Source organism: Microtus pennsylvanicus, chromosome 1 (genome assembly GCF_037038515.1).
Source record: "Microtus pennsylvanicus isolate mMicPen1 chromosome 1, mMicPen1.hap1, whole genome shotgun sequence".
NCBI classification, from domain to species: Eukaryota; Metazoa; Chordata; class Mammalia; order Rodentia; family Cricetidae; genus Microtus; species Microtus pennsylvanicus.
Window position 1 is genome coordinate 118,100,471 of NC_134579.1, and position 26,842 is coordinate 118,127,312.

The window sequence follows — 26,842 nt, forward strand, 5'->3', positions numbered from 1 at the left end:
GATTAAAAGCGTGTGCCACTACCACCTGACTAGAGTTTAAATTTTTTATTTTAAATTTTTATTTATTTTTGTGTTGGTAATCTAACCCAGGGTATAGGACTCAAAGAACACAAAAAGTATAAAGTAGTACAGTCTCCTGGGTTCCTTTTCTTTCTTGTGTTTAAGAAAAATTAAATATTTATGTATTTATTTTTTTGAGACAAGGTCTTACTGTGTAGCCTTGGCTGGCCTGGAACTCATGATAGATCAGGCTGGCCTCAAACTCATAGAGACCCATCCTCTGCCTCCCAGCTGTGTTACTACACCCAGCTTGAATTTTTTTGTTCAACTTTTAGGTTATGTATATGAGTCTTTTGCCTACATATGTGTGTGTGTGGTACCTGGGAAGGCCAGAAGGAGGCGTTTGATCCTCTGGAACTGGAGTTACCGACATTTGTGACCTACTGTGTAGGTGTTAGGACTTGAACCCAGGTCCTCTGGAAGATCAGCCAGTGCTCTTAACCTCTCCACTCTAACCATCCTCCTCCTTGACTTCCGTGAAATTGCCACGCTGCCCTGAACTCCTGGTTCAAACAGTCCTCTTGCCTCATCCCTCAGGGAGCCTTTTCTTGTTCTTCCCTTTCTCCTCCTCACTCCAGCACCACCCAGGAAGGAACCAATCTTATAACTTGTTGTGTTTCTATTTAGAGATCTCTCTGCATATATATATGTGCACAGGCCCATGTTTGCTATGCCATAAAAACAATCCCACGTATTAGTTTGTTTTCTGGTTCTGTGACAGGATACATGGCGCTGGGTTAGGTGTAAAGAAGGCTCATGCTTCTGTTCTGAAGTCAAGGGCCCACATCTAGCAATGGCGCAGCTGTCAATGTCTTGAGGTTGTGCAGGGCATCACGTGGTACGAAACGGAACCACACGTGTGGATACCTTCTGTGTCCACCCTGCTTACTTGTCAAGACTCTGCCTCTACCCCTTGATAGCACAGATTCCATTCCAGCCCTCTTCATATCTCACAGTGAGGACTAGAGCCTCCTCCGTGGTCACAGAGAACTCACATTGTGTTCCCAGCACCCACATTGGGGGCTCACAGTTTCCTGTAACTCCAGCTCCAGGGGGTGGGAAGTAACCCTCAAACAGTCTAGGTCCCGCTGGGTTCTCTAATGAGATAACTGCTAGAGTGGCCCTTTAAAGCCTAACATCTTTGGAGATGTATCCAGTCTCTACCAGCATCTAAGTTTAGGACATTTTTATCACCCCCAAAGGAAGTTTGTCTTCCTCTGCTTCAGTGACTGCGGCAGGCACTTTCCACTTCCAGCGAGGGCTCCTGTTAAACGGCCCAGCAGGGTCCTTCCTCACGCTGGAGCCCCAGGCCCACTCCAGCACAGAGTTCTGAGTGCCTGTGGGTCGTTTCAGGCCAGATATTGATCCTTTTCTGGAAACGGGCTTTGGGGTCACTTCAGACATTGCCTGACTGCAGAATCTTCGCAGTGGCTGTTTGGCTACAAGCCCGCTGGCTTCCACTCTACTGTGGATCTGGAGCGGGCCACGGGCACAGAGCATGCTGGATTGTCCCCGAGCCATGCCGAGTTCAGTTGTCTTGCAAACATACTGTTGGATTGCTGCAAGCCAGTTTCGCAATGTGCTAGGTCAGCATGCTTGAGTGTGTACACATGTGTGCTTTCTTGGCAGGTCTGGGAATTGAACCCTGGGCCTGGCATTCTGGCCACGGAGCCACCCTTGACCCCAGGTTTGGTCAGTGTGGTTTTAGTCAATCCAGGACTTGATGGAAAATCTGAGGTGGCAAATGACCCAGTTTGGTTCTGAGTCGTGTGAGGTTGGTTTTGCCAGTCTTTGTGTGGCTGCTCTTCGCGCTCATGGAGAAGTAGGACCTCAGAGGTTTTCAGTCTTCCATTCTAGCTTCCTTCCCTCCTGACGGAAGGGGCTGTGTGTTGGTGCACACCTGCCCCTTGGTGTCTTAGCAATGACTCCGGGGCAGTGCAGGGAGCGGCTTCTCCTCCTCTCCTGCTTAGCTGTTGTTCTGCTTATTTATTTAAATGCTCTTTGTCATGGGGCTGGAGAGATAGCTCAGTGGTTAAGAGCGCTGACTGCTCTTCCAGAGGACCTGGGTTCAAGTCCTAGCAACCACATGGCAGCTCACAACTGTCTGTAACTCCAAGATCTGACATCCTCACAAGGACATACATGTAATATAGCAAAATACCAATGCAAATAAAATAAAAATAAATTTTAAAAAAATGTTCTTGTCAGCCGGGCGGTGGTGGCGCACGCCTTTAATCCCAGCACTCGGGAGGCAGAGGCAGGCGGATCTCTGTGAGTTCGAGACCAGCCTGGTCTACAGAGCTAGTTCCAGGACAGGCTCCAAAGCCACAGAGAAACCCTGTCTCGAAAAAACCAAAAAAAAAAAATGCTCTTGTCATAAACATCAGCAGCTCTCTGGGCTTCCAGTCTGCTACTGGAACTTCCAACCCTTTGAAAATCAAGGAATCTGTGGGCTACTGAGTCTGCCTTCCTGGGCTGGACCCACTTGTAGCTCCATCAGCTGGGCATAGAAGTTGCCTCACTTTGGCCCAGAAGACTAGGAGCCAGAGCTACATCATGCATAAGAAGCTGGAGATTGCCGGGAAGTGGTGGCACATACCTTTAATCCCAGCACTCAGGAAACAGAAGCAAGCTGATCTCTGGGAGTTCGAGGCCAGCCTGATTTACAAAGCGAGTGTCAGGACAGCCAGGACTGTTTCACAGGAAAAAAAAAAAAAAAGAAGAAGAAGAAGCTGGAGATGTTGGCCCACAAACTCTGAGAGTCAGCCCAGGGGACTATTTCATTGACCTATGGTTTTACTTCTCTGGACAGTTCTACCTGTACACAGCTGTGAGGATCCCCTGCCAGGTGCCAGGCATCCCATCCAGGGCTCTGGAGAGCAATGCTGAGGGCGCTTTCTTTATTCCCCAAGGGCCTGTAATTAGGTGGGTGAACGCCAAGGGTTCCGAGACACGTTAGATGTTGTAAAAGACAGACACATCTTCAGTGTTCTGTGCTGTGCCGGACAAGCTGCCTCTTACTGACGGATAGGAGCTACCGTTCTGAGATGTGGTCCTGGCCCCGCTGGTGCGGAAGCGACAGAGCACAGTGCACACTTTCCTGAGCCTCAGCGTGTCTTGCCGGTGGCCTTACTTCTTTGTTGGTGTGATTTTAATTGCAGGGGTGTGCTGTAAGACCAGTGTGCACTCCAGGCCAGCGTGTACCCCTAAAGTGTCTAGAATCTTGGTGTCACTTCCAAGTCATGCAGAAAGGGGTCCACGGGGTCCACGTGTTGGGTTAGACTTCTCTGTGGTCTTGCACATTGCTCCTGACCCCTTGTGGTTCCGCGGTGAGGGCCTGCTTGTTCTGCTGTCCGGAAGGGCCCCAGTTGCTGTGAAATAGCAGTGTGGCTTCCCTGGGGGCTGCCAGCAAGTCCCACTCATACTCCCAGTCAGATTTCCACTACCGTTCTGCTTCTAGAATGGTCTTTTCGCTCCTGGCTGCTTTGGGTGGGTTGGTGTCTGACTGGCGTGGCTGGCTGGCATTCACAGCAGGTCCCATTTTCCTGGTTTGTTTAGCAGAGCAGGGACCGTCACTCTGCCGAAACCATAAATGACGCGGTTGCTCCTGGGCCGCTATGGATGTGGAGATGAAAGACTGCCTGCCCCCTTGGCCTCAGATGATGAGTGCCCTTTCTCCCCTCATTAGTCTCAGCCGGTGCCCCAAATGTCTTCTCTGAGTCCCCGGGCACAGCACCCTCCTGTGCCATATGATGGGCCCCTGTGGACACATTCCAGAATTTCTCTTCCATTGTACACAGGCTTAATGTATTTCTCCCCCTCTTCTGTCTCTCAGAGCTCTGCAGCTCGAGCTGTGTGGAGACTTTGAGTTCCGGGTGTAGACATCAGGTCCCTTCCATTTAATACCACAGAGAAGTGGAGTGAGTGGGGCTGGCTTCAGAGTGTTTATCTGAATCGCCAGGTAGCCTGCGTGGGAAAGCCAGGCCACGGCGGCATAAAGCTGTTCATGGCCAGCTGACCACAAGATGACCTCTGTAAGCTGGCCTGGTTAGCTCTGCCTTCTTCCAGCCAGTAGTTAGGGCCACGGGTCTGGTGAAAGCCAGATCTATCCAGGCCAGGCAGGATTGGATTGATCCTATCGAAGGTCCCAGTATGGGGGGGAGGGGTAGCTCCGTAGTGGATTACGTGCCTGGCGTGCACAAGGCCTTGGCTTCAATTTTTAGTATCACCAAGGATAGTGGGGGGAAAGGCCTTGTGTTCTCAGTAGATTGGGGAGATCAGAGGTTGTTAATAGTTAATCTCTGAGCCAGGGTGAACTAGCCAGACTGTCTCTGTCTGCTCTGCTTGGTTTCCTGATTTTATCAAGTGTCATCCCTGTGGAAATTGTAGACCTTCTGAGCAACTATATCAGGTGCCACAAAAACTTGGAAAGCCACCCTCAGGGAGAGGGAGAGGTGACCAGCACAGGGCACAAGGCTGTTATAGATCCAACCCCTGATGGTGAAGGTGACAGTCTTCCTCAAGGCTGTCCTTGATGGGCCTCTGAGTCCTGCATTATGAGAGGCCCCGTTCCTAACAGGAGACTTCTGGCAACTATTCGGTTGGTATGATCGAGTGTGGAGATCATGACTCCAGACTGACCTCTCTTGGGTGCTACCTCGCCCCTCCTGGCCTCTCCACCACCGTGCACTTCCCTGTGCAGCGAGGGCTCTGCTCTCTCAAGCTTGTTTCCATTGGGTGGTGTTTGGAGACAGTGAGGCAAAGCGCAGAGGGACTAGCTGAGGCGGGCACAAGGCGAGTGCGCAGCAGGTGAGAACTGGCACCCACACCTGGAAGCTTGGGTTTCTTTTGTCCTTGTCCTCAGGTCTAAGCTTTCTTTTAATCCCAACCCTCAGGGGCTGAGGCAGGAGGATCATGACTTTGAAGCCAGCCTGAGCTTCATACTTTATAATGAGTTCTAGGCCAGCCAGAGCTACATAGGGAGACCCTGTCTCAAAACTAAACCAAACAGCCTGAACAGTAGTGAGAAGCTTGCTTAGATACTTAGAGGGGAAGGGAATTGCAGCTTTGGGGCCACAGCTTCTCAGACCCCTGACTCTCTTATTGCCCCCAGCAGTCCCAACAAGCGAGGCCCACCAACATACAATGAGCACATCACCAAACGTGTGGCCTCCAGCCCAGCGCCACCAGAAGGCCCCAGCCACCCCCGAGAGCCAAGCACACCCCACCGCTACCGAGACCGAGAGGGCCGGGCAGAGCTGCGCAGGGACAAGTCCCCAGGCCGTCCCCTGGAGCGGGAGAAGTCCCCAGGCCGGATGCTCAGCACGAGGAGAGAGCGGTCCCCAGGGAGACTGTTTGAAGACAGCAGCAGGGGCCGGCTGCCTGCGGGAGCCGTGAGGACCCCACTGTCCCAGGTTAACAAGGTGAGGCAGTGTCCCGAGGGCTGCACAGCTCTCTTGTGGCCAGAAGCTGCCTGTTGGCTGCTGTTGTAAAAGTGAGACTCCATGACTGTGGCTCAGGCTGTGGGAAGTAAAAGCTTAAGAAAATATTATTTATACTATTTATTGAAGGTACTTCCACCACAAATGACAACATGTGTGATTAGGGGAAGGGGGTGTGCACACCTCAAAATGTAACAGCTACCAAAGGGTGGGTTGTTCCCTGCCCAAGAGGCAGTACTAGTGGCTTCTAGGTCTATTCCGTGCACACAGACAAATATGTGTGTGTGTGGCCCCTGTAAGTACAAATGATAGCAGTCTAGATATTTTCAGACATGCAGGCAAACTCATGTATTGTAGACACTGGTATTTTTCTGTAAGTTTTCCAGAAACTTGTAACTGTGCTTTTGCCTTCTAGAACTTTGAGCTTTTTCAACATCTGAAGTGGTACCCAGGTGATGTTTAGGATAGTGTCTGAATCAGTAGGTGGTGATCTCGAAGTGGTACCCAGGTGATGTTTAGGATAGTGTCTGAATCAGTAGGTGGAGATCTCGAAGTGGTACCGGGTGATGTTTAGGATAGTGTCTGAATCAGTAGGTGGTGATCTCGAAGTGGTACCCGGGTGATGTTTAGGATAGTGTCTGAATCAGTAGGTGGTGATCTCGAAGTGGTACCCGGGTGATGTTTAGGATAGTGTCTGAATCAGTAGGTGGAGATCTCGAAGTGGTACCGGGTGATGTTTAGGATAGTGTCTGAATCAGTAGGTGGAGATCTCGAAGTGGTACCGGGTGATGTTTAGGATAGTGTCTGAATCAGTAGGTGGAGATCATGAGTGTGCACACGGGTCCTGGGGGTCCATCCTTCCTGGTGGACTGTCCAGTTTCTAGAGCCCACTCTAGCTAGAGGTACTACCTTCCTGTCCGCTGAGGATGATTTTCTGAGTGTCACTGTCCTGCTGATGCTGCTACAGCACACGGTCAGGACTTCCGGTAGAGAAAGAAGAGAAGCAACGTAAATGTTTTCCCATTGAAATTTATTGTGCATATGTGTGCATGCAACTGTGCAAATTCAGTCTGGTTGGTTTTTTTTTTTTTTTCAGTAACTGTTTCCTGCCTGACCCCATGCCTTGAGGGCTGGCTCTGTTAAGTTGGCACCACCGCCCACCGCTGGTGGGACAGGACAGATACCATTAAGTAACACTGGCCTCACACAGAGAGTCAACAGTTGTGGCCTTGGATGCTAAAACCTCTCCTGTTTGTTTTGCTCCTAGGTCTGGGACCAGTCTTCAGTATAAGTCTCAACCAGAAAAACCACCTCCTCATTCAGTCTGCAGGACCACACCACACCCTGGGTCTCTGCCGCAGGGGACCCCAGCGCCCGTCCACTCGACCCGCATTCAGCACAGCTGGGTCCAGACTGTCCTTGGCACGGATACCCCCACCTACAAGGGGTGCAGATAGCCAAGGCTCGTAGGCGCTGCTGGCACTCGGTGCCCCACCCCGGGGCACCTTCCTGCAGTCATCCTCTTTGCACTTTGTTACTCTCTCACTCATTCAGAGACTTTTGTATTTAGCTCCAGCCTGTACCCGTTCATCAAAGGACGCCAACCCGGACTGTGGCTGGAGTCTACCCGCTACTCCGAGATCCTCGGGTTGCTTGGTTTTTCTTTGCTTTTTAGTGTTTTTTTTCTTTTCTTTTTTCTTTCTTTCTTTTTTTTTAAGACAACAGAATTCTTAGTAGATTTGGATAGCGACGTATTTCCTGTTGTAGTCGTTTTTAGCTAGATCACACCATCAGGTCTTTGCCACTGAAACGTAGCATAGAAGACTCCCCGTTGGTCGGCTAACCTCCCGTGTTCATGTAGCTTCATTCTTGTTCTGGTCCAGTCTCATAGATGGCCCTGTTGGACGCAGGGTGACATCGTAGCCAAATGTTTACCGTTCTCATTGCCTTTTATGGCCTTGACAACTTCCCTTCCCACCAGCTGAGAATGTATGGAGGTCGATCCGGCCTCAGCTCGGAGGCAGTGACCTGGGGCCAAGGGACCTCATCAAACTCTCTCCCCCACCCCTCAGCGTCATCTCCCCAGCCTGCTTCCCCAGCTTTCCACGTAGCTTTGGCCAGGAAAGCACGCAATAGACTTGCTGCAAGCCCAGCATTAACAGGCCTTGGGGTTGGGCCTGGGACCGGGGCACCCACCTCCTGTTCTGAGGGTTGGCGTGTTGCTCCTCACTCCTCTGGAAGGGGGAGGAGAGCTGTCTGGGAGCCCTGCATGGCGGATCACTGCATGCGCTGCCCCTGACCTGGCTGACTCCTCCCTGGGTTGCTCTGCCAATGTACTGCTGCCATCCCATAGCCCCACCAAGCCGAGACCCTCTGATACTTGTCAACTAACCGGCCACAGCAGGCTGCAGTCTGTAGCACTGAACAAACAAACGAAAAACAAAACGCTCAAGCCTTACGACCAGAGAAGGATTTCAGCAAACCACACTTCTCCCTCAGTTTCCCCTCCCACCTTCGTTCCCCGCTGACTTCAAGAATGCCTGTGTGTTCACACAAAAACCCAGCACAGTTCTACCCCACGAAACTGTGACTTCGCAGATGAGCCTTTCCCTAGGGCTGGACCTAAGACCAGGACATTGGAGAGAAGCCGCAGCTCAACTCTTCCAGCCTTGTGGGGCTGGCGAGTCCCCCCCTTAGGTGCAGTGCGGCTTGCCCAGTCTCTCTCCACGCTCTTTAGAGTGGGAATTCCTGGCAACTGGATAGAACCAACGTAGAGGCTTTGCAGTTGGCAAGCTAACTAGCGGCCTTACTTCTGCCTTTAATCTCCCACAAGGCCTCTTCTGCTTTGGATTCTCCACGATTCTTAGGCGTGCCTCCACAACTGAGGCACCTCCTAGGTAGGCTGAAAGGTAGACCCGTCCCCACCACAGCCGGTGACCGTGTCCACAGTCCATGTCACTTCCCAGATTACAACCTGGCCTAAATGCCGGCTCCTTCCTGCTCGTCTCTGACCTAAGTGCTTTCTTGTTTGAAACGCCCGTGACCCTCCATGTCCAGTGCCCTGCCGCTGTGTTTTATGTGTGGCTTGGAATCTTTGGGGTTGTGTTCCCTATCCCCGTTCCCCCAGGGCAGATCTGACTGACTGTTTGCTGAAGTTTTTGTCTCTTGGTCCACAAGTATTTGGAATGGTCACTGATACCCGGTCTTCAGTCTTGGCATTTCATTTAGGACCTCCACGAGAAATGGGCGCCGTGAGCCCTGACCGTGTGTATTGCGCGTCTCATCTGTGAAGTGCTTCCTGCTACATAGAACTAGCTCAGAAGACTGTACATATTTACAAGAAACTTTATATTCGTAACAAAAAAAAAGGAAATTGAATTGGTTTCTACTTTTTTATTGTAAAAGGTGCATTTTTCAACACTTACTTTTGTTTTCAACGGTGGTAGTTGTGGACAGTCATCTCCGCCGGAGTGGGGAGCTCTCTGTGTGACCACCGAGATGCCAGCAGGAAATAATCGTTAACCCGAAATCGCAGTCAAAAGCTTCTTAGCATCAGTAAGATTCTAGGTCTCCAAAAGTACAGGCTTTTTCTTCATTACCTTTTTTATTCCGAACGAGGAGAACACACGGACAATTCCAGATCCACCTTGAGAGGAATGAACTTTGCTGTTGAACAATAGTGAAATAAAGCAATGATCTCAAAATGTCCGCTCCCTTGGCATGGTCTCTCGTCAGAGCACAGGCTCACTGGCACAGCACCTCTGCTCTGAGGGAGGATCGTTCTGGGTGCCGCTGGGTGGCGAGAATCAGATTCTGATCTTGGGATTAAGAGTCGGGGAACACTTGGTTTGGTGAGGGCTTCTGTGAACCAGGTGCTTGTTATTAAAGTCGTTTTCTAGGACAGGGAACTGGAAAGCAGCTTCAACTGCCGCCTAGGCTAGGATTAGTCTAGAACATATTAGCTGTGAGGCAGCTAACCAGGAAAACAGGTCAGCACAGCATCTTCCTTATCCCATTACGCTGTGGCCACCGTGAACTTAATCCTGCCCTTGTCTTCAGCGGGAGCTCGGGTAAAGGGGGCTGAATGCTTCTGGCTCTGACTAGACGGTTACTGTTTGCAAGGTAAACGCTCTCCACTACGTTGTAGTTTATGTAAACTGGACTGGTCCAGAAAAAGATTTTTTCTCCCCCCCCCCACAATGCCTGTTGCTTTTAATCTCTGATTAAAATACAACACGGTAATTAGATGTAGTTAAAAGCTGACTTTGAGGGTCAAATCTAACAGGCTTTTGATGGGAGCTACAGAGGCTGTGTTCCTTGTGATTGGGAGAAAGACAGTGACTCACAAAGGAGGAAGTGAGATGTTGCAACTCTTCCACAGAACAAACAGAAAGATGCCAGGGAGCTACCAGCTACCATTTCAGTTACTAGCTTAAGGTTCTTGGCAGCCAAGGACTGCCCCCAAAGATAAGCAAATGGTTTGATTCCAAAAGGAACTTGCTCAGAGATCTTTTAGACCTGAAGGGACTACCCTACGAAACAACTATGAAATCACTCAGTCACACTATAAAGTGAGGCCCAGCCCTTGACAACTTAATTCTCACCAAACTCAAGACATTGACTTCATACCAGTTTCATGACTATGAACTTTGGGTTCCTGGGGCCAAAGCGAAAGAGATAGTCTATTTAATTAAGAGCTGAATAGCTAGTCTGCAGAAAAGGACCTTTTTGCCAAAGGTTAGTTCAGAACACTTATGAAGACCCACATCAAGAGATGAGGCTGCAGGGTATGGTGGCGCACGCCTTTAATCCCAGCACTCAGGAGGCAGAGGCAGGTGGATCTCTGAGTTTGAGGCCAAGCCTGGTCTACAGAGTGAGTCCCAGGACAGCCAGAGCTACACAGAGAAACCTTGTCTCGAAAGACAAAAGGGGTGGAGTGGAGTGGGGGTGGGGCTGGCCCTGCAGGGGTGGGGCAGCTCAGCTTCCACCATAACTGCATTGTCTCCTTACAGTGGTTCTCAGCCAAGACCCTACAGATTGCTACTGACAGCGATTCTAGGTGACAGAGTTAGATTTGGTCACCACAGGTATGGGTTCTGAGTGATATCCAATGGGGAGAGCGTCGGGAAGTGCTATGAATGCCCTATAATTCCCAGAGAGCCTTCGTCCCCCATAGCTACACCAGCAACAGGAAGTCTGAGCCTCTGTTCTGGCTTTCCAGTCAGAGGCAGTTCTGATCAGATCCTACTTGCTGGCTTAGGTGTTGCTTATTCTGTCAGAAACCATCGAATGTTGGACCTGTTTCCTTGAAGTTGAGGGGGCCGTGGGTGGAAATACAGTACAGCAATGGCGGCTTCCCCTTGGGTCTGTCAATGAGTAATAGAGCTGTTTGCCCAGAGGGGTTATTAGAGGTGGAAGAAAGGACTTTGAAAGTGACTGCTACTGCACATGTCTCAGGCTCCCTCACTGAGCCACAAAATGGGGAAAGGGCAATTGACTGGGCTGTGCACCTGGAGCTGTCTCCTGTCTCCCTAGCTGTGGCATTTCCAGATGGGACAGAGAGGTGAATTCCTGGGGAGTGGGGGCGCTATTGATGTGGACTCCAGAGACAGTTGCGGGGTCCCACAGACCAGGCTCCAGCTTGTAGGATCCCCTCCAAGGTTCGGACTCAGAGCTCTCAGGAAGACTGGATGATCCCTACAATTAACTGGGATGATGATGGCTTTACAAGAAATACAGACATAGTCATGATTTCCTTGCTTTCTCCTCAAGATCGAAGGCTCAGAGGCAGAAGGCTCAAGTTTCTGTTTGTCCATTAACCTGCTGGGTACAAGTGTTGCAGACTCATTGGAAGCAGGACCCAGACTTGGGTCTTCACAACACAGTTCAGACTGTTAACATGGGCGGATGCTTGTGTAGGGCTTCACAACACGGTTCAGACCGTTAGCACGGGTGGATGCTTTTATTTATTTATTTATTTATTTATTTATTTATTTATTTATTTATTTATTTTTAAAAGAAGATGTTTATTTTTATGTATACAGGGTTCTTCCTGCATGTATCTTACCTACAGTACAGAAGAGAGCACCAGATCTTATTACAGATGGTTGTGAGCCACCATGTGGTTGCTGGGAATTGAACTCAGGACCTCTGGAAGAGTAGCCAGTGTTCTTTACCTCTGAGCCATCTCTCCAGCCACCAGATACTTTTGTGTAGGGCTTCACAACACGGTTCAGACCGTTAGCACGGGTGGATGCTTTTGTGTAGTGTTGCTACTGGAAACCGCAACTGAGACGGTGTAATTTACAAAGAACACATTTATTCTGTGCACTTCTGGGAAATCTGAGACAAGGTGCTATGGGTGTGATTGCCTGGCCAGGGCTGCGGTAGACTTCCAAGATGAACCTTTTGCTTCTGAACTTCTCCATGGGGGCAGAGGGCTTTGTCCTCACATGGCAGAAGACATGAAGTCCTGTGGTAAAGCTTCCCTCATGAGGGCTGGGCAGGGGGCTCATGACCTAACAACTTCTTAAACAGCACCTACAACTGAGCTTTAGATGGGACCTAGTCAGACCATGGTGAATGAACCACCAGAATTCAGTGTAAGCTTGAAAGTGAACTTGGGTTCATGTTCAAGGAACCTTGTTCTCTGAAATGCCCTGGTCTCGGACCTCAGTCATGGATGTCTGGGACTTCCTAAGGAGCTGATGTTACTTTGTAATTTCCTTGTCTGGTGCCCTGACCTCCTGTTTGTGGACACAACTCACTTGTTTTGTGGCTCCCAGTGTGACATAAGGGGGTCCAGGTGTCATCTTGCTTAGTTCACCCTTCGTTTTCCAGGGAGAGGACATCCCTAGAAGCTACATCTGCTACGGGGTGAAGAGCTCAAGACTGACATGCCAGGCTGGTAACCTAGTCGTAAAGCACTGTCAACTGCCCTCACATCTACCACAAGTAGAGACAAGGAAAGGAAGTGGCCTTGCCTGGGTCCTCTGGATATGGTGTCTTCATATATGATTGAGGTTGACTGCCTAGAAAGATGTTACACAGGGCCTCCAAACTAAAGTTGTTTCCTAAGATTTACTTCAGATTTTATCATTCCCCAAACAATACAGCTTAGTTATAACAAGTTTGCACTTTATTAAGCACACAGGAAGATGCGTGTAGCTTATATGGAAATACTATACCATTTTATCTGTGACTTGAGTGTCTGGAGATTTTCATAATGGGAGCCGAGAAAGAACCAGTCACCAGAGGATACTGAGAAACCACTTACATTTTGATTCAGCAATACCCTTACATTTTAATGATTTTCCAGGCCTTATCTTTGTCTCTGTAATTTGTGTTTACGTTTTCAGACAAAGGAAATACATCTTCACTAAAAAGCAATTTGAAATAACCATGGAGCCTGTCCTCATCTATAGAGAACAGTAGCTGACAAAGAAACTGTAACCTGGGTCACAGAACACAACCAGACAGGTAGCTGTACTTCTGTGGGTTGGCCACACAGCTGTTCCTTTTCCGTTTCTTGGAAGTAATTTACACTATTGCCTTTAGCTTCTGGGTCTGGGGTCTCTGGGCATCTTCTGGAATACAGTGGACTTTCTTTTGCTCTTTGAGAAAATGAGATCTTTGAATAAATATGCACACAGAACGTATGTGTTCGTTTCCTGAAGCTGTGCCTGCCGTCTGCCACTTTGGTATACTAGTCATCTCCCTCAGGAGCCACCTATGATCCTGGGACTGTCACTCTCACGGGGTGCCCTCGGAACTAGTTTTTACATTGCACTTCCAGGTATTCCAGCCCCTTGTGAGTGGAGCTAAATTTTTAAATGCGCAGGTGCAGGCCACAGGATGGTCAGGTGTCCTGTCACTCTTCCCCTTTTCTCTTGAAGCAAGGTGTCTCACTAAACCTCAAACTCGTATTTTAACTAGACTGGCTGGCCATGGGTGCTGGGATCTGCTTGTTTCTCCTCCCAACACTGGGGTTACAAACACAGGACTTTTATTGGATTCTGGAGATTTGAACCGGGGTTCTCATGCTCACATAGTTAGTGCATCTCCCCAGCGCCCCAAGAGCTAATTTACACGTGAGATTTTCTTCTAGTTCCCACCTCACTCTCGGGCACCCACAGGTATGATGGGTAGGTGCCTCTGCATCTGACCCTCAGCCAGTGGGAATTCACAGCTGTCTTGTCCACAGAGTTACAAGATAGACCTGGAAGGTCTACTCTTCAAGAAACCAAACAGAATGTAAACTCCCTCTGGTTAGTTTTACAAATCTTTATTGAAACTTACACATCAAGATGACAGCAATTCAGTGTTTTGAAAACAGTAACAAAAAGGAACCCAAACTCAGGTCAGCCAGATACTGACACCACTGAGCTAGTTCCCGCCTGTTCAGCAGAAACAAAGGGTATATTGGTAATTTCTGCTGACAGGTGACAGGAACCTACACCAATGGGCACATCTGTAGCATCACCAGGGAAATCAAGATGAGTGTAAAACAGGTTCATTCATACGAATCCCAAAGACACTGTCCTACTGAGAATCTAGGTGGTTGCTATAGGGGTTCAAGTTCTTTTAGAACGAGCAATAGCAACCACTGTGACATCCTTTGCTCACTGGAGACACGGGTCCCCAGCTGAACAGCACATGCTGGAACTGAAGAAGGGTGGGTACTTTGACAGTCGTCATGGTAACACTGTCACCATTACAGTTGAAATAAGGAGTGGACAACTTTCCATGCTGGCCAGTCCTCAGGATCATCCAGCTTAATGGAGAATACGGCAGTGGGTTTGGAGTTTGTGTTGAGGACAGTTATTGCTGAGCGAAGTCACATGGTCTATAGTTTCATCCTGGTGACTTATTGCCTTAGGTAGGACTGGACAGCCAGCCACTCTAGTTAAAAAGGTCCTTAGTGCACATGGTATCGGGCAATGATTGCAAAGCTGCACCTGGAAATCAGACATCTGAGTTTCCATTGAATCTACAATCTACTGCTTTGATTTGGAAGGACAGGCAGCATTGAATATTGCTTACGTCCACAGCGAGGCTCCAGCAGGGATAGGCCATCGACCCTGGACAATACGATGAGGACTTTTGTGTGGCTTCAGTCCCTGTTCCCCAGTTTTTACTAGCAAGGTGCCAGCACTCAGGTCTGGCGTTAGACATCTCTGGGCAGCTGAGGGGATGTTTGGAGTACACTAGCCTCGTGCACTGCAGGCAGCCATCCCTTCCCCATTTCTGGACTCTTCTAGAGAGGCTGTGTCTGGACAAGCCTTCAAGGAGGACTAGGGCAGGGGTAAAATGTCCCAGAGAGTGAAGTGAGGATCTGCATGCACATGGAGAGCCCAGCACTGCCTGCTGTCCCTGTGGTCCATGGCTGGCTCTCAGCATCTCATATGGGCTTGTACAGCAGGGTGGTGACATACTTTTTCTTGTACCGGTGAGTTGCGCTGAGCACCATCACGCCGTCCTAAGAGGGTGGGAATGACCAAAGGCAGGACAGAGTCAGGGACACAGACTTTAGAGGACACGAGATTCGCCACAGGCTTAAGGAAAGCAGCTCCTGGGCAGAACCTGAACCAGAGCCTGACAGACCCCCAAAAGCTACCCTGGCTGTCAACACTTGCAGGCAATCCTGGCACGACAGGTCCTCAGACCTCATGCTCAGAAACTGCTCTAAGGCCAGACAAGCCGTACCTTGATAGAGAGTGCATACAGGTGGTTCAGCATGACGTGGTTCGGCTCCGGAAGCAGCGCTGGATCACACTGGAGGGAACAAAGGGAGATATGAACAAGCAGGATCTGGAAGGCAAGGTGATTTTCCTCCCTTACTTCACGGCACAGGCAGGGTAGCCGAGGACCTGTCCTCCCAAGCGGGGCAGTGGAAGGGCTGTATAGCTGGCAGTTGAGAAGGCTGAATCTATCATGGACTGGAATACTCCAGCCAAGCTTTCACCTGACCGGAGTCCCTGTCCCATCCTTACCGAGAAGAGGCAGAAGATCAAGGACCCACTGAAACACTTCCCTGGAACACAAGATATGCTGTGTCTACACGCCCCTGAGAAGTGGACACACGGACACGGCCTCACCACACCTTTCCACCACAAGAGCCCCGACAGTCCCTTCACTGCACATCCCCAACTCTAAGAGAACACACTCACACGGAGAACAGTGAAGCACAGGTGATGATTAGCTGTGGTGACTCAAAGCCGAGGAGGTCCCTCACTCAGGGAAGGTGTGTTCTTATCACTCAATACTCAGGGAACCCCAGTACTTTAGTGCCTTCAAGAGCTGCCAGCAGGCCCGTGAAGCCCAGAATGGGGAAAGCAAGAGCTCTGAGAAGGTGTGACCAGGCCTTCCAAAGGAAGCTGGATGGCCCTTCTCACGCTGTGCAGAGGACGCAGGAGAAGCACGCGGCATCCTAATGAGCTGCAGCGGTCAGTCTGGAACCTGCTGGGGACAGCAGCCTGCAGTCACGAGAGAACTGGAGGTGGAGGAGCAGGACTCCCAGGCCCTAGACCTAGCTCTGCCCTGGCAGCCCAGCCTCCCAGCACTGCACCTGTCCTGTCTCAGAGGCTAACAGCTTTGTCGCAGGTTCCCCGAGAGCCCCTGCTCGGCAGGCCTGGCAGAAAGAGAACAAGAGTTGGCCTCTGTGCCTCAGTAGAATGCTGCTTCAGCCAACTGCTGCTGGAAGTCCCAAGAACTACAGCTTTGATCTGCCAGTTTTCAGAGTGCGTCATGTTTGGGCTGTGCAAGTTCTGTGGAATACCTACACTGGACCAGTTACGTTCATCACTTTCTCTGTGTGGTTAGAGACCACTTACAATCTACTCTGTGCTGTTAATGAACACATAACTCAGTACTGTCTATGGATGATCCCTAGAGTTAGACATACAACCCATGTGTCTGTGTGTATCTGTGTGCACATGCGTGTGCATGCAATGCACAAGTGCATCCAAAGGAAACAAAATCTGGAAGCTGAAAAGACATCAGTCCGCTCATGTTCACTGCCGCACTGTTCACCACAGCCACGCTGTGGAGTCACAAACACAGGACACACCATCCTGGATGGGACACTGCACCATATGGAGGAGGTGGGCAGAAGGCATGCATTCATTGATTTTGGATGATAGTGGATGCACTGAGACCTCCTCCCTCAAAGTCCTGCTGCTGTTTTCCCTGTTAGGATGAACTAAAACCTGGAACTAGGAGTCCAAAACATACTCGTTCTCCCTTAGATTGCTTTTGTCCAATACCTCATTACAGCACTAGAAAAGAAACTATGACAACGGTATGTGGCGCAGCCTTAAAAAGGAAACATGAACTCTGTGGGCATTAAATACGCCAGACACGGAAGACAAAACCATAGGACATAAGCAAAATCTCTAAAAGGTAGGATAGGAGAGGCAGAACAATAGCTGTGGGGAAGACACTGGTCAGAGGGTACAAAATCTCTGTTGGATACGAGGAACAATTGTGAGAAGAGGCTGACCACAGTGACAATGTGCTGGATTTCTCAAAACCTTCAAGACTCTAACCTCTGCTGGGGATGCCACTCAGTATCTCTGTGACTGGAAACGGCCTGTTGGAGCCCAGGGCTGCCTGTGTCAGAGTGTGCCGGCACAGGTTCTCCCTACTCATGGCTCCCTTGGCAGGAGGAGGCGCCTTCCTTGCTTAGAAGGTGCTGGATGTCTTCCAACCTCTGAACTGTTTCAGAGGAGGGAGGGAGCAGCCTCACCCGATTCTTTCAGGATAGCAGCTAAGGGTCCTTGCAGACCCCACTGGCCGTCTGTATGAGCCATTGCCAACTTAGCGCTGGACACTGCTAGAAGATCTCAAGTTTGCTGGTTCTTATCCCCAGCCTCCTCCTGGATACAGACAGATGACCACACCAGCTGCTGTGTGTGGACTCTCAGCACAGAGGCGAGGCTGGTCCCTGAGAAAGCTGGGCCTTTTGAGAGGGAGTAGCAAACACTGCCCTGGTGGTCCAGCTCTAAGAGAAGGCCCCCACAGACACATCACGCTCACCAGCACGTGGAGTCTACTTACGGGTAGAGTGTTGAGTGCCATGGCTACTTTAGCACCTGTTACGGTTTGACGGCGTCCCCTAAAGCTCAAGTACTAGGACCTTAGTTCCCAGTGACTATCGGGAGATGGCAGTAACTGGTGATGAGTTAGATGGAGGCACCCTGAGAGTGGGTCAGGTGTCTTGAGGGCTCAAGCCTCGCCTGCTTTCCCACTGACGGCATGGCAGATACCATGCTTGTGTACGGCACAGCTGTTGGCCTACACCAAACCACTTCCCTTCTTCATAAGCACCTCGGTTTCTATTCTGTTTCAGCGGCAGACAATGGGTAAGATTGTGCCTTATGAACAGAGCTACATAGTATGGACAACTTAGGTTAAAAGAATGGAAAACCAGCCACAGGAAACAGCTGGCTGCGCGAGGCCCAGGCTCCATGTTTCCTTTCCGCAGGTCACTGGGCAGTTTCACAGAGGAAATGTGTTACGACAGCTTAAATTCTGATCCAGAAGGGCTGATGTTTCCAGAAGCAACTTGGTAATTCGATTCTAAAATGATATGGCCGGAGGAAGAATTCCAAGATCTAGCTGACCAAGAAGGGGTGGTTAAATATTTTCTAGTGAAATTTCAACGTAAATTTCACCAGCAGCTTTTGTCCTCCGCATCCGAGGACCATGGCAGTCCCCGCAGTGGAGGATACAAGTGTAAAAGCGGGCAAAGAGGAGAGCAGATGAGCACGGCCCTGTAGGGATCTGGACAGCGTACTCACAGAGATGCCCGTGTCCTTGTTCAGGATGACCTGCAGCAGGTGTGGCGGGAGGATGGGCGGGGCCTTGAACCGCTCTTCCGGTTTAGAGATGTAAGGCTCCTGATGGTAGGGTCCTGGTGGGGAGCTGGACAGCTCTGTCGGGAGATGGTGACAAGGATGCTAAGACCTAAGCTGATTTATGGCTTCCTTATCCAGCTTTCTGTCCTTGCTCCCTCAATACAGACTCCTATTTTCTTCAAGAGAGAGGAGGAACAGAGGGGATGAAAAACATCTGTAGAATCTGGGTGCTCGGAATAAACCTCAATGGTAAATTGAGATTCCAATGAAAGGACCGTTGTGGCAAAGCTAGGTGTCTGGGTCACACTAGCGGGAGCCATTCCTAATGACCTAGCCTCTCCTGTCAGAGGAAAGGCTTCCTTCTTCAGGCTGAGTTTGATGAATGCCACAAGTTCAAGGCTTCAAAGTGGGAAAAGTGGCCTAGCCTAAGTTACAAGCTCTCCCAGGCAGAATAAAATAGGTTTTACGAGGCACCGGCATATCAAAAATAAATAAATAACAATAAAGACCTAAGTGTAAAGTCTCTTTGGCTCCTCACTCTCAGGTCTGAGCATCTTTACTATCCAGACACAATTAAGAAGCTTCTGAAAGTACAGCACCTCAGGTCAGAAGCATCCCAAATACTGACATCTGGCTGGCTGGCTGGTTGGCTGGTTGGCTGAGGTACTGAGCCGTTATCCAAACATCAGGATGGGCTCTGGTCACCTGATCCTTAAGCTGGTCCAACTGCCAACTTTCTCAACATCATTTTCTAGGCCGGGCTCCCTTTACATGATCCAACCACATCTCAGTAGAAAAACTGAGAAAAGCATTCAGTGCAGGAAACTGAGCCATAAGGAATAAGCACATCATATTAAACAAACGAACTTGAGTGTCCAAAGGGGTTTAGCGCTGGGGGAGGGGCACCCGGCAGCAGTGAGGTGCACTTTGACTAAAGACTTTGGTGTGCAGATGAAGTTCCACACCAGACAGGGGGAGGAGTATGCGCAGCACCATCATGCTGCACCCTCTGCCTATTTGAAAATACGTGACTGGTCATCCGGAGACAGCCAGTGATCCCAATGCAAGAGCACCCAGATCCACAGCCAGCCAAGCCCACCAGTCTGTTTAGAGCTGTGATGTCAGAAGTGGTTAACAGTGAGACGCCAGAGGCAGACCCTCCAGACCCGCCCAAGAGATGATGGGAAATCTGTGAACTGAACTAAATCTGTCCTCTCCAACTGTTGGGTGCACTCCCGAAGATTCCCTTACTGTCTCCCACAGGGCCCAGGAAGCAGCCCCTGTGTACAAGAAGGGGAAGAGCAGCTGCCTCTGCCACCGGGATCACTATACATCGTTTCTCTTCAACTGTCCCTTGACATTCCAGGTAGTTTCTTCCTATGGGGTGTGGGTGGACAGCAGTCCCCAAAGCTCCGTGGTTAGAAGACTCTTGTCTACCAGGACTGAAAAGAGAGTTGTGCTATGCAGCCTTTTTCTCTCAGAAGCCTGACAAGCAGCTAATGGACTGCACAAGTGACAGCCAAGGTCACTGAGGTGTCCTTTATCACCTGTCAGCCTGCAATTCTCCAGACACTGAGTGGGGAGTGAGCTGGCAGCTCCCCTGGTGCTGGCTCATTACAGACCCAAAGTGTCCTTCTAGGGCCTCTTCAGCCCCGCCTGGTTCTGTTCCTAAAGCCAAGTGGAACTACAGAATAGCCCACAAGACAAGGCAGTGACATACGGCTTCTTTGGGGTTAAGCTTCAACAGCCAGAGCTGCGGGGTTAGGAATGAACTGCTGTGGCCTGGAGAGCTATAGTTGTCCACCTGGCCGGGCAGCTTCTGCTCAATTGTGAGAGGCAAGGGAAAGAGAAGTATGTCCAGGCTGCACAGCCCCAGTCTGCACACATGTGGGATAAAGTAACTGTTCATACCAGACACATCGGAGCACTTTTGGGAATCCACCATTAAAGCATCAAATACTTCAAAGTCAGTTTTCTTCACTTGAATGATGTTGTTAACTGTGCCAAGCTGGCTGGTTACTATTGGCTGGGAAGAGACAGACAGGCAGACATCATAACATGGAAGGTCTGTGGAGTTTTTCAGAGGACTAGAATTCCTGGCTGGGAGGTCTCACGGCCTGGCTAGCTACTCTTGGTCAATTATACCAATGACCTAGCAACTGGTGCTGTCTAACTCGGAGCCACACACAGGGAAAAGGGACCTGACAGCAAGTGACAAGGGAAGTGGTCAGTGTTGGTGTGCGGGCACCCAGAGGGCTGGGGGCTGCAGGAAGAGTACCTCAGAAGGATCGTGGGTCCACTGCCCATCCACAAAGAACTTGTACTGATGCTCTCCTTCAGGCAGATCCAGGATGGCTACAAAGTTATTTTGGCTGCAGAAAGAGAAGAAGCAGTGTTTCAGCTGGGTGGGCTGCGCTCTGGCTCCAGGACCAACTGAGTTTGACTGCAGGAGAGCAGACATGTTCAACAATGCATGGTTACAGTCTCAACCCAGGAAAGCCACTTAAGAAAGCAGCAGGCAAGAGTTTCCAGAAAACTTCCTTTGCTCAGACACTAGGAACCTAGAATCCTAACACTGCAAGGTCAACGAATGGTTAATTCATGTTTTTCCAGTCTGCAGCCTGGGTGCCAAGGAGAGGCCAACAAAGGCAGCCACTAGCGGCCTAGCTTCCCTTTGCACAGGGAGATGGCCAGTGTTACAGAGCTCACATGCATGAACACAAACTTACAGAACTACCCAGCAGTTCTTGAGTCCTGGCCATTTAGTTGTTTCTTGGCCTGAGCTGAACTAACTTGTTACAGGGCCTACTGGTTCCCTCCTTCATTGTCAGTCACGGGAGCACAGGGGTTCTAACAACCATCGGGCATGGATGGCTCAGGCGTGGTCACTAGTGAGCATGGAGACAGAATCCACACCAGGGTTTTGGAGGAAGCATCTCGTATATCCTTGCTAATGTCTTCAGAGCATGTACCTCCCAAAAGTACTAGAAGGGAAGTCCAAGAGTCCCTTACAGAGTGACTGTTTAGTGCAGGCAATGTGGGCTCAGACCTGCTCCTCTGAGGTTCCCAGCCAGTTCTTTCTCCATTGCACTAGGATTGACTTTTTCAGAAGAAACATGTAGCTGAGTGTCAGACTTCCTCTCCACTGAGAGACTGCTGTCTTCTGAAAACTGTGCATTTAAAGACAGTCATTTCTAGGGTTTGAGACCTGAACCAGATCTGTAACTCATTAAGCAAAATAGTTTCTCACTCAACATCTATATTACAAAAAAAAAAAAAAAAATCCTTTATTCTGTTCACCCGCAGAGAGCTTTTAGGAATAAGAATATATCCACAGCTAAAGTAACGAGGGAATGAAGTCCCACCATTACCTTCTTGTGAGGGGAAGTTTGCTCCAGTTGTTGAAGGACCCAGACAAGTAGACCTCTTTTCCACCCCCTGTCCATCGAAATACAGTTGGCCGAGCCTGGGCGGGGGCTTTATCATTCACTTCAAGATCATGCTGCCAGGCCAGGAACTCCTCCTTCTCTGGAGCCTAAGAGCAGAGCCGTTTACTCAGGGTCAGGCAGCCTCCCCACACCACCGCTAGCCTAAGAGCAGAGCCGTTTACTCAGGGTCAGGCAGCCTCCCCACACCACCGCTAGCCTAAGAGCAACTCTAATCAGGCAGCCTGGCCACTTACAGACTTGCGTCTGTCCCCCACCTGCAGAATGGAGATAGAAAAGCAACCGCTGTCGGTACTGTGCAGACTGAGATAGTCCCACAGTTGGTGCTTAATCATTAGCTACTATTACTGCGATTAGACTTCACAAAAACTCTAGAAGAAGCTAGAAGGCCTACTTGAAAGAAGACTGCCGTGAATCCAACGTGAGCTTAATACATGTGATTTCCCTCCACTAAGCAAGACTTCCGGGTACATAAAAATTTATTAGGGATGATCTTGGAGCTGTTACAACTGGCAAATTCAGAGGGTGAGGAAGAGTCTGTTCACCAAGTACTGGAGCAATAGATAAGTAAAACAGACTGGTCCCGCCACTATGGCAAATGACGATACCTAGTTATGGAAGAGGGTAACCGACTTACTCCAGCCAGAGAGAAAGGACCACATCCAGCTCTGGGGTGGAGCACAGTTCTCCAGTCAGAAGAAAAGCCAAAGACTAGATTTCTAGGATGGGAAAACGCCCTGAAGGGAGCTCAGGAAGGCCTATTGCCTCCACCTCCAGATACTGATCTTCTCTAATCTAAAAGATGCCTGCAGTCTTTGGGTCTGCGCCACAGACTGGAGCAGGGGTTCTTAACCTTCCTGCTTGCACCCTTTAACACAGTTCCTCCTGCTGTGGTGACCCCCAACCAACCATAAAATTATTTTTATTGCTACTTCATAACTGTAATTTCCCTACTGTTATGAATCATAATGTAAATATGTTTTTGTACGGAGAGGTTTGCCAAAGGGGTTGTGACCCACAGGTTGAGAGCCACTGCTCTAGTGCGCTCACTAACTGTAGCCACAAAGCTGAACTGGGGTAATGGGGGGAATTTCTGACTTGACTGGGCGGCCTGGCTACTACTGTTGGAATAAAGAAGTGCCACTCAAGTCCCCCTCCCCATCCCATCCAGTGGATAGCAGTAATACCACCCAGGCCTCTAAAGACATTTACCAGCTCAGCGCAGAGAGCAGAAGGCAAGGTGACACAAATACTTGCTTCCTCTTAAATAGCCCCGGCCAAGATCACTTCTAGGGGTGGGGACAACCTCAACTCAGTGGAGAAAACAGCACTCAAAAGTCACAGCACACACCTTTCCGCCAAAGCAGCGAGCCCAGAAAAGGAGTTACAGTAACAAGAAGCAGGCTCCTTAAAGTTAGACTCAAAATTAAGGTCCAAGGAACAAGAATGTGGGTTCCTATCTCAATTTGAGGGCAGGGGTGAGGAAAGGCCCAGCGAGGGAAGACCAGGCAACTAGCCTGTTAAGTAATGAGGATTAATAGGCAAGCAGACAGTAACAGGCCATGCTGGGCAGAGTCAACCTTCCTAACTGTGGTTATTTCCACTAGGATCACCCACCGTCCTTGGACTGGGCTGGAAGCCCTGGCCACATCACTGTGGGTAAGGGAATGTGGCTCAAGCAGGAACTTTTAGTTTGACCTGCAAAAAAATGGTTTGCTCTGGTCTGCTTAAAGTCCAAGCCATTATTTCAGCAAAGCAGAAGTGGAGTAGTCGTTAGCTATGCTGGCTGCTGTTCCGGGAGACTCTTGGCCACTGACCTCCTCAAATGGACTTGCCAGATCTGAAAGAGTTAGCAGGGTGGCCCAGAAGCGGCAGAACCAAACACCTCCGGCAGTCTGCTAGTCAACTTCGTTTTCAGCTTAACAGATGTGCTCCTGTTTACCTCCAAAACGAACACTAAAACTCCCAGCCCAACTTTTGCAAAAGCCGGCCGGCCTGAAGGGGAGGAAAAGTTTCCGCCAAGCTGTGCAATCAATTACACCTAAGAGAAAAGTAGACGCTGGTGCTCAATTACAGCTAGCGCGACTCCAAATTAATTAAGAATTTTAAACTCGGTCCCAGAGCTGCTTTCTCCTTAATGATGTTCAATGAAGCCCAGGGTGACTCTCCTTTCTGTAATTAGGCACAGGTTCCTGACAGCAAGAGGGCTGCGACAGGGTCAGCTCCCTCCCGGTGCGAAGCTGGCTGGGAACGTGGCGGGAACACAGGAAAGTGCCCTCCCCTCCACCTGAGCCCAGAAGGCTCGGATGCCCCCCGACTCAGCACCTTGATTTCCTCGGAGTGGAAGATGTCGGTGTCTTCGGGGCTGTCCATCAGGATCTTGGGCCTGTCCCCATCCTTGGCGCCCCCCGAGCTGTCCCTCCGCGCCGTCTTGTGGCCGCCCTGCCGCTCCAGCGCGGCGCGCTCGCTGCTAGTGTTGCCCATGGCGGGGGTCTGCGGGGACACAGGGAAGAGGGAAGGGACGGGCCGGGACTCCCGGGACCCCCGGGACCGGCCGCGGACCACGCCCCTCCGGCGGCGCGCGCGCCCGCCGAGCCCCGCTTTACCTGCTCAGGCAGCTGCCGCTAGAACCCCGACGAGAGCGGGACCGTAACCTGACACTTCTCGGGCAACTTCTCCCACCCCTCAGCAACTTCCGCTTCCGGCCGGGCCCAGTGAAGGAAGGGTGGTCACTGGGGACGGAGCGCTCGAGCCTAGCACGGCATCACTTCCGTTTCCGTTCCGGGAGAGTCCGCTCGCCGGCGGCCTCTGGCCGCTCAGTGCGCAGTCGCAGTGGGTCGTCGCGGGCAGCTCCCGGGACGAGCTTCGTGACGGCCGGCAGGAGGCGCTCGCGTGTCCCTTTCCCGTTCCCGACTGAGCGAGGGTGCTGTTGACCGTGCCGCCCGCCTCGTTCCCAAGTTTGTGCACTCTCCAGTTAATGGGGTCTTTGTAAAGGGCGAATCGTATTAAGAAACCATGAGCTGGAGAGGTGGTAAGGCCGTTGGGGCGCTTGTTCTTGTAGAGTATCGGGGTTCGATACCGGGCGCACAAACTCTTCGCGCCTTAGGTTCCAGGTGATCCCGACGCCTTATTCTGACCCCCGTGGATTCCAGCGCGCAGGTGGTGCCCAGAAACGTGCGAGCAGAGCACTCATTCACATAATCTTAAAACACCCCCCCCCCAAAAAAACACATTTGGGTTTCCCCTTAGATGCAGTGGCTCTCACTTTAGCGTGGATTAGAATAACGTAGCGTTCCTTCACTGCTCAGCGGCCTCTGGACCTGCCAAGTCAAACTTTCTGTAGACTACGGTGGGAGATGCAGATTTTCTGGCTGGTGTTTTGATAAAAATGGCAGACCTTAAGATTTCTGGGAAGTTTTTTCCTGTAGACGCTTTGGAGGCTTAAAAACACTGGCGTTTCAGTGGGTTTTTGTTGGTGTTTAAGTTGAGAGTATGGCCTTTTGATAAGTCATTTTGAAAAGGGCCTTTGGGGGCTGGAGAGATGGCTCAGAGGTTAAGAGCATTGCCTGCTCTTCCAAAGGTCCTGAGTTTAATTCCCAACAACCACATGGTGGCTCACAATCATCTGTAATGGGGTCTGGTGCCCTCTTCTGGCCTGCAGGCATACACACAGACAGAATGTTGTATACATAATAAGTAAATAAATATATATATATATTTTTTTTTAAAAAAACAGCCGAAAAAAAAGAAAGAAAGAAAAGGGGCCTTGGAATTATTTTAAACACATTATGCATAAAACGCGTTAGTGCTTAGTGCTTCAGTAGGAGACCCTTATGACTAAAATATTCTCACCTTCTACCCTATCAGACATTTTTTATTTTATTTTATTTTATTTTATTTTATTGGTTTTTCAAGACAGGAATTCTTTGTAGCTTTGGAGCCTCTCCTGGAACTAACTCTTATAGACTAGGTTGGCCTTGAACTCACAAAGATACGCCTGCCTCTGCGACATTTTTTAAAAACGTTGTGTGTTTATTTTTTTAATGCATTGAATTTGTTAGCCCATGTCTTTCATTTCATCCACTGAACATTTATTTAGGATTATTTTTATATTATCTGCAACATGAGACATTTTTTGTTAAGGGAACCAGAGACCCTGATGACTGATATATGGGCTTTTAGAGGGAATTGGACAGTATGTACGTAAAAAAATGAATCTCATTCTTATGGACAATTTTATTTCTAGTTAATTATTATAAAAATTCACATACAAAACTTATGTACAGTATGCTTTTTTGAAGCATTGATTCTAATTATTATACTAATTCTAAGATGTGTATTATAAGACATTTTATCTCTTTGAAATTGGATGCTTCTAGCCATAAAAGAGTCTTAGATTTGATGAAATGGAGAAATTAAAAAACCCCAGAAGTATTTCGATGCCAGAATGGCTAATGGCATTTTACGGAATATTGAAGGAACATTAAAAAAAAAAGCCAATAGCTGGATGTAGCTGGTAGCAGGACAAACCTGAAATCCTAGCAGCAGAGAGGCTTCTGGGAGGTTGGTCATGAGTTTGAGGCCAGTTTGGGCTACACAGTGGTAGCTAATCTCACAAATGGGTGTATGTGGGAGGGGGAGGGGAGCCTCAGGATGGTTCAGTAAAGGTACTTGCCAGGCCAGTGTGGCAACTTGAGTTCTGTCCCCAGAGCTCTTTAAGTTGTCCTCTGACCTCCACACATGTGCTGTGGCAGTGCGCCCACAGGCTGGTGAACACGCGCGTGCACACACACACACACACACACACACACACACACACACACATTTTATGCTTAAAGAAAAACAGTCAGAATTGTGTGGGGTGGGTGAGTATGAAGCCATCAGAACCTTCTAAATTCCAAAGCCAAGTGACAAAATGACAGATGGGCATGGGCTCTGACGTCAGCCTACCTGGGTCCAAACTCTGATTTTACCATCTAGTAAGTTCCACTGTGGCTTTATTGGGAAATGGCCACAAAAAAATAACGCCAATCTTACA

The 26,842-nt window shown here is 49.7% G+C and overlaps 2 protein-coding genes across 19 annotated transcripts in view; one reads left to right on the forward strand and one right to left on the reverse strand.

The window, feature by feature from the left end:
• Nucleotides 1-9,205, forward strand: part of Cit (citron rho-interacting serine/threonine kinase) — a 176,924-nt gene extending 167,719 nt beyond the window's left edge. For 12 of the 17 annotated variants that reach the window (XM_075981753.1, XM_075981832.1, XM_075981772.1 and 9 more), the window contains 2 exons: nucleotides 5,174-5,483; nucleotides 6,769-9,205. In XM_075981753.1, the coding sequence (XP_075837868.1) occupies nucleotides 5,174-5,483; nucleotides 6,769-6,792 (334 nt within the window). In that variant the 3' untranslated portion in view covers nucleotides 6,793-9,205. The remainder of the gene's footprint in view (nucleotides 1-5,173; nucleotides 5,484-6,768) is intronic. The other 5 variants (XM_075981762.1, XM_075981788.1, XM_075981812.1 and 2 more) reach the window with 1 other exon arrangement.
• Nucleotides 9,206-13,769: 4,564 nt separating this feature from the next.
• Prkab1 (protein kinase AMP-activated non-catalytic subunit beta 1) lies at nucleotides 13,770-24,540 on the reverse strand. 2 transcript variants are annotated; one of them, XM_075981845.1, is made up of 8 exons: nucleotides 24,411-24,540; nucleotides 24,130-24,297; nucleotides 21,730-21,893; nucleotides 20,637-20,730; nucleotides 20,270-20,384; nucleotides 18,302-18,435; nucleotides 15,207-15,275; nucleotides 13,770-14,979 (listed from the first exon to the last, which is right to left on the reverse strand). In XM_075981845.1, exons 2-8 carry the CDS (start codon nucleotides 24,286-24,288, stop codon nucleotides 14,902-14,904), a joined length of 813 nt encoding a protein of 270 aa, XP_075837960.1. In that variant the 5' UTR covers nucleotides 24,289-24,297; nucleotides 24,411-24,540; the 3' UTR covers nucleotides 13,770-14,901. The 2 variants fall into 2 exon arrangements, with proteins under 2 accessions (XP_075837960.1, XP_075837961.1); XM_075981846.1 differs by lacking the exon at nucleotides 24,411-24,540 and having other exon boundaries at nucleotides 24,130-24,404.
• Nucleotides 24,541-26,842: the final 2,302 nt, after the last annotated feature.

What these genes read in the sequence shown, in the direction of transcription:
- Prkab1 (XM_075981845.1), bottom strand. Translation starts at nt 24,288, where the DNA reads ATGGGCAACACTAGCAGCGAGCGCGCCGCGCTGGAGCGGCAGGGCGGC. An exon ending in AAACTTCCCCTCACAAGAAG is followed by an intron (nt 20,731 to 21,729) that starts GTAATGGTGGGA and finishes CTCTTTCTGCAG; the next exon opens with CCAAAATAACTTTGTAGCCA. An exon ending in GGACCCACGATCCTTCTGAG is followed by an intron (nt 20,385 to 20,636) that starts GTACTCTTCCTG and finishes GTCTCTTCCCAG; the next exon opens with CCAATAGTAACCAGCCAGCT.